The sequence below is a fragment of the Mus pahari genome, chromosome 23 (genome assembly GCF_900095145.1).
Source record: "Mus pahari chromosome 23, PAHARI_EIJ_v1.1, whole genome shotgun sequence".
In the NCBI taxonomy this organism is placed as follows: Eukaryota; Metazoa; Chordata; class Mammalia; order Rodentia; family Muridae; genus Mus; species Mus pahari.
In genome coordinates, this window is record NC_034612.1 from 29,102,481 (window position 1) to 29,109,477 (window position 6,997).

Genomic DNA, 6,997 nt, shown 5'->3' on the forward strand with positions numbered 1-6,997 from the left:
TGTGTGTGTATGTGTGCGTGTCTGTGTGTGTATCTGTGTGTGTCTATGTGTGTGTGTATGTGCGTGTCTGTGTATCTGTGTGTGTACATGTGTGTGTGCATGTCTGTGTGCATGTCTGTGTGTGTGTCTGTGTGTGTGTGCGTGTCTGTGTGTGTCTCTGTGTGTGTGTGTGCGTGTCTGTGTGTATATCTGTGTGGGTCTATGTGTGTGTGTATGTGCGTGTCTGTGTGTGTGTCTGTGTGTGTATCTGTGTGTCTCTCTGTGTGTGTATGTGTGCGTGTCTGTGTGTGTATCTGTGTGTGTCTATGTGTGTGTGTATGTGCGTGTCTGTGTGTGTGTCTGTGTGTGTGTCTGTGTGTGTATCTGTGTGTGTGCATGTGTGTGTGTGTTTTTCTAGGAACTGAACACAACCTCATGCATGTTAGGTAAGCATGCTGTCACTGAACCACAGCCTGAGCCTTTTAATTATTATTATTACTACTACAAATTCATTTTGAGACAGGATCACAATAAGTTGCCTAGGACAGGCTTCAAACATGTCATCCTCCTGCCTTAGCCTTCCTGTAGGATGGCAAGCCCTGGACAAGGAAATGCAAGATCCAGCATAAGCTCTTTCTTAGTTTAAGTGTGTCCTGGGAAACACTAGGATAGAGTACTTGCCGAGCATGCACAGAGCCCCGGGTTCAATTCCCAGCCTTGCATAAACCAGGAGTGGTGAAGAACACCTGTGAACCCGGCACTCAGAGGTGGAGGCAGGAGGATGGAAAATTCAAGGTCATCCTTAGCAATACAGGGAGTCTGAAGCCAGCCTGGGCTACACGAGACTCTGTTTTAGCACCCCCCCCCCCATTACATGTTAGTTATCTGAAATTCAAGTTTAGTTAGCATTGTCCTGTGATCTGCCTGGCAGCCCCACATGCAACAGACGCTTTGATGTGGTCCAGGCTTCCCCATGACCTGGTTCCAGCTGTAAGAACATTCTAGAGGTTCTCAGGCCCCTCTTTCTCAGCAGCTCCAGGAATGAGCAGCTTGTGGTCCTGGGTCTCTCGCCGCGACTCTGCTTCCCCTCAGGTCACAGCCAGGCTCCAGGTCTATTAATCCTGTGGCCTCAGGCCAGTGCTGGACCTCAGTCTGAGGTGACCCCAACTGAGGCCTCTGTCACATGGCCTCATGTGACACGCATGTGGCTTGCCCTAACCTCCAGCTCCCACTCTGGGATGTAAGGAAGCCCCTGCAGCTACTGACCCAGGGCCCCAAATGAGAAGCCACATCTTGAGTGGTGAAACTCCCAACTCACCAAAGTAGTCAGAGGGTCCAAGGCGCCCCACTTCCACATACTCCTCATTGGGGGATCGTCGCTGGAGGACTGAAGCAGTGCCCTATGGGAGAAGGGACAGGCGAGAGTCAGCCAAGTGTGCGGGTCAGCTGTTAGAGGGGCATGTTGGGAGCCACTTGCTTGGGGACATCATATGTTGGGGATTACTTGCTTAGGTGGGTATGTGAGGGGAGTCACTTGTTGGAAAGTCACTTGGGGAGTCTGCAGTAGGAGCCACTGCCTGTGTGTCCCTTCTTTTTGGCTCCTTTCCTCCATATAGATATAGTTGCTTCCATCCTTAACTATGCTGGCCTCTCTTTCCTCTTTTTGAGTCCACCAGGCCTTCTGGGAGGCGAACCCCCATGCAATCTGAGCTCTGAGTTGTTGTGGTTGGCTAATGCACCCTCCCAGACACCTAGAAGCCTATCCTGTCTGAACCCTGATTTTATTGACACAGTGGAAGCTCCCCCAATAGGGACCTACCCAGAGCCTTCCCCAGAGGTCCTGATGGTAGTGGTGGGGATGGCCCCAAGGTGCAGTACTTTGTCCCAGTGCTGAGAGCTGACCTTGGACTGCAGTTTAAGGACAATGAGCTGTCTTAGCCACGCTGAGGGGGGCTCTAGGGAGGCAGGGAGAAGCATGCTCTCAGGGTCACACACCTGCTGAGCTATGCAGCCCCTCCTTACTCCCAGGAGGGCAGCGGGTCTGCAGATGAAGCTGGCTCAATGATTAACAGAGCAGCTGCAACAGGTCACCGGCCCCTGGAAACGTTAAAGACAAGGCCGGGGCACCCCGAGGCGTCTGGGTGACCAAATGCCTCCCGTGCTCACGAGGCCAGCTACCCGGCTGGACCATGGCTCCTTTTAGGTAAGTCCTTCCTGAGTCAGAGTCCCCACCTGTCACCTTTTGGGCCAGGAAGATAGAGATGCCCTTCAGCATTGCCAGTGATTCCTAGCAAGGACAGCAGAGCTTAGCCAAGTATGGTGAGCCTAGCATCCCAGAATTTTGGGAAGCTGAAGCAGGGGGATTGCTGTGAGTTTGAGGTCACCCCGGGCTACACAGTGAGACCTTGGCCAAAAATCCTGCTCATCAAACAAAAACAAGGCCAAAGCAAAACAATAAAGACGACAACAAAAAAACTCACAAGAAGGAGAAAGAGGAGGAGGAAAAGGAGGAAGAGGAGGAGGAGGAGGAGGAAAACAGGAAAAATAGAGCTTTGAGTCGGCTCTGGGAGTCACTTGCAGCCAAGTCTAACGAGAGACTTGCACGGTAGAAGGAGAGAGCCATCTCCCAAAAGTTGTCCTTTAACCTCCACACATGCGCCATCTCCCCACAAATAAGTAAATTTTTTTTTTTTTAAAAAAAGGCATTTGAGCTGTAGAGATGGTTTGGTTTAGTGCAATTGCTGTTATTCCAGAAGATTTTCATCACACACACATTGAACAAAGGAAGGAAGGGAGAGAGGAGACAGAGACAGAGACAGAGACAGAGAGCTTGGGGGTGGGTTCAGGTATGGACTGAATCTGTAATGGCAGCACTCAGGAAACAGGAGCAAGGACAGGAAAATAATTCAAAGTCATCCTCAGCTCCACAGTGCATTCAAGGCCAGGCTGGGCTACATGAGACCCCTTTCCAAACACAACACAACACAACCCAACACAACACAACACAGTGACTCTGACCCTGAGCATCACAGTATAAGGGACCTACTCTGAGGAGCCAGTCTTTAGCTCAGCTCCCAGACTCTGATCAGCCAAATCCCTGGGGCAGGCAGCTGCCTAGGGGCTTCTGCATCCCATTTAAGACCCACAGAGACTCAGGCCCAGGGATGCTGAGAGGTTCCTGCAGCCTGGTCCTCAGGGCCCCCCGTGTTGGTGTTGCTAGGTCTCCAGGGCCACCAATCATGCCTAGATATCTTGGTGCTGGCCCCACAAGTCCACTCTTTAGGCACAGACAGCATTGCATGGCAAAGTGGGCTTCATCACCCAGGCTCACTCAAACCCAGTCTTGCCACAGCCTGGCTAAATAAGTGACCCCAGGTCAGCAGCTGGTGCCCACAGAGCCTGGAGTCCCCAGACGCCCCGAGCAGCCCCCGCAGTTGGATTCTCAACCTGACTCCCGGGCTTCTGCATGTTTACGAATTTGGCTGATGGATGGAGTGGGGCATGTAAACACGAGTCCACTCCAGGGCTGCCAGTGTGTGCAGGGAGCACAGGCAGGGAGCACAGGCAGGGAGCACATGCTTATCCTCAACAGGGACCCCAACAGAGGAGAGCTCCACCTGTCAGGACAGCTCACAGTGGTGGGGTCCTGAACCCACACAGGAGAGGCACTCTGACTTTTCCATGTTAGGGCTGGGGACAGGTGGGGGGGCTTCCTGTCTTTAAAGTCACAGCTGGAGGTGGTGTTGGGGACAGTTTAGTCTGTGCTTACCACATAGGCTTGAGGACTTGAGTCTGACCCTCAGCATTCCCATAGGGTTAAACTTGGTGACCCAGACTTATAATCTCAGAGATTTGTTTGTTTGGTTTGTTTTTTTTTGTTTGTTTGTTTTTTGTTTTTTTCGAGACAGGGTTTCTCTGTGTAGCCCTGGCTGTCCTGGAACTCACTTTGTAGACCAGGCTGGCCTCGAACTCAGAAATCTCAGTGTTTTTTTTAACTATGTAGTGTTTCTATACATTCACTGCCCCCCTCCACAAATAATAATAAGATGTCCTTTTTTTTTTTTTTTTTTTTTTTTTAAAGCAATTCACTTGCGTGGGAGCAATGGCTTGGTGGTTAAGAGCACTTGCTGCTCTTCCAGAAGACCTGAGTTTAGTACCTAGTCACCATGGCAGCCGCCTGGCAGAGGTAAAGGCTGTCAGCTGGATCTCTAGAGCTCCCTGGTTATCCAGCTTAGCCTTAGCTGTCCATCCCTGTGAAGGGCACTGGTCTTAAAAACAAGGTGGATGGCCTCTACGTTCACTTTTGTATGCACGTGCATACATTCCTCCCACACTCAAACCCACATCCACACACATCACACGTCCAAGTAAACACAGAGCCAGGGTGCGGTATTCTGGCCTGAGGAGCCTGGTGTGCTGGGATAAATCGGTCACCCCGGCATTTACTTCTCTCCTACTGTGTGGACCCTGGGGATCAAATCCAGGTCATCGTGCTTGGTGACAAGTTGCCTTAACTCACTGGGTTATCTCACCAACCCTTCATCCCAATATTCTCAGGCAGAGGCAGGAGGATCTGAACTTCAAAGCCAGCCAGAGCTATATAACAATGTAGCAAAACACACACATACACACACACACACACACACACCCATGACAAAAAAATCGGAAAGCCAACTTAATGTTGCTACATGCTAACAAACCATCCACCTATTCACAGACTAGAAAATAGTTGGGGACCTTAGGGATCCCAGATTGTTCTTACTTCCTGTCCTAGGACCTCAGCAACATGTCCAGTCCCCTCTCAGGCTGGCACGGAAGCTCCCATGGCTCTGGGAGTCACCATATGCCATCTCTACAGCACTAGCAAGTAAATAAAGGGAACCCACATCCACCTCAGATTCTTCGTATGGGAAGCTTGGGATGGTCACAGGGACAACCAAGAAAGATGTCCACAGGGATGAAATGTCCATGAAGCCTCTACATGCAAAGGTTTGGAAGAGAGAAGTGGCCACAGTACATATGCCTTGTATCTCTCCAGTGTGCAGAATGCCCAGGCATGGCCTTGCCCTCAAAGGATGCCCAGGCATGGTCGTGCCCTCAGAGGACCAGCATACAACCCATGTTAGGAGACAGAACAGATAGTCAAACTGTAGGTGCAGACACAGGGGCCATAAAGGGACACAGTCGGCATGGCTTAGACACAGTGCCCATGGGGTTGAGCTCCAGAGGATAAAGGGGACCAACCAGAAATGTGGAAGCCTCCCGCATAGGGATGAGGTGGGGACAGGGAGGAGGTAAGACTGCTAATGGGAGAGCAGGGTGTCAGCAGGGGACGCTGTGCTTCCCACACAGAGCTAGGCATCCTGGCATCCTTGCAGGAAGAGGGGTTTGGCCCGAAACCTGTGCTGTGGGTTCCTGTGTTGCTGCAGGACTCTGTGATAGTGGCTCTTTTGTTGCCCTGACTAACGCACTGCCTGGAGCTTGACCATCCTCACCGTAAAGCCCCATGTCTGTGAAGTCAGCAAGCACTGTGCCCCATCTACACACTCCCTGATACGCTGGAGACAGGCCATTGTCTCCTGTCATTGAAAGCTCCTAGGGAGAAAAATCAACAACAATGAAACCCACTCCCAACTCAAGATCCAGCCCGTGTCCCTAGAAGCCGTGGAAATGGCCAGACATCCTGGAAGACACGTCAAGAGCTCAGGACTGGGCAACGCCCATACCAAATTGCTGGCTCATCATCTCTAAGTTCCTCAGGGAAGATCCCAGTCCAGCTGCAGATCTGCAGCAGACAGCCCAGAGGTGGTGCAGGGAACTGTCACTCCTGGGTGCCTATGACAGGGTCTGCTTACAGACACTAAATTTCCTTTTAACTACTGTGACTTTTAAAAAAAAATTTTTTTTTTGTTCCTACAACACTAAAAGGGAAGTGTGACTGTCCTAAGAAGGAAGCCAGTGGGGCCATGTGGCACCCACTCTCCCAGGCTTCCTCTTTCCGTGTCTCACAGACCCGTCTGTGGCGACCAGAGGCTGAGTGTCCCCCTCAGTTGCTCTCCACTTTATTTTTTGAGACAGGCTCTCTCGCTTAACCTGGAACTCACCCGTTGAGCTAGACTGGCTGGCCAGCAGGCCCCAGGAACCCTCCTGTCTCCATGTCCTCAGTTTTGAGATGATAGGCACATGCCACCTCTCAGCTTTTAGGCAAGCCCTGGGGATCAGACGCAGGTCTTCTTGTTTATAAAACAAGCCCCTCATCGACTAAGCCATGCCTGGAACACTTCCCCAGATGTTGTTAAGATGCAAGACATGGTAGCTTGTCATTGAGAAGCTCGGCTCTCAGAGGTGGAGTTGAGGGAAACCAGACCTGTTTTAGGAGCCAGTTCCTGAGAGGAGACCGTGAAGAGACAGTGTTTGCCTAGCTGGTTTTCATGGTTGCTCATCACTTACAACCTTGGCCCTGAAGCCCCTCCGTCTCACAACCTCCACCTCTCCAGTGAGAATTGAGCAGTGACCGGGACCCTCACCTCTGCTAGAGAGATCCTTAAACAGCCAGTGAAAACCAAGCTACGGGCGCAGACGTCAGGGGTCCCGAGGAGGTAGGTTAGGAGCACAGCCAACCAGGTCTAGCTTTAAAGTGACCATGGAGCAAGGGCTACAAACATCAGTGCAAAAACTCTCCAGAGAGCGAGCAATGACCAGCAACAGGCCAGCGTGGCAACGGAGAGACGATGAGGGTGAAGGAGGGAGAATGGGGCAAGCTCAGTGTTGGCACTTGCATTAATCTTGAGGGGCACAAGAAAGGCTCCCAACTTAAGACCCCCGTCTGGAACCCACACCAGCACAAGTCCCTCTGAGTCTAAAACCAGCCAGAGACCAACAAAGGAGTTAGGAATCAAGAGGCATATGTGTGAGAAACACCCTGCCTGTGAACACCAAGGAGTGAGACTGAATGGGGAGGATCTACACACACACACACACACACACACACACACACACACACACACACACACACACA

The 6,997-nt window shown here is 51.4% G+C and overlaps 1 protein-coding gene across 4 annotated transcripts in view; it reads right to left on the minus strand.

The window, feature by feature from the left end:
• Positions 1-6,997, minus strand: part of Prkar1b (protein kinase cAMP-dependent type I regulatory subunit beta) — a 140,746-nt gene that overhangs the window by 1,921 nt on the left and 131,828 nt on the right. For all 4 annotated transcript variants that reach the window (XM_021186831.1, XM_029533623.1, XM_029533621.1 and 1 more), the window contains exon 10: positions 1,298-1,379. In XM_021186831.1, coding sequence (XP_021042490.1) covers positions 1,298-1,379 — 82 coding nt within the window. The remainder of the gene's footprint in view (positions 1-1,297; positions 1,380-6,997) is intronic.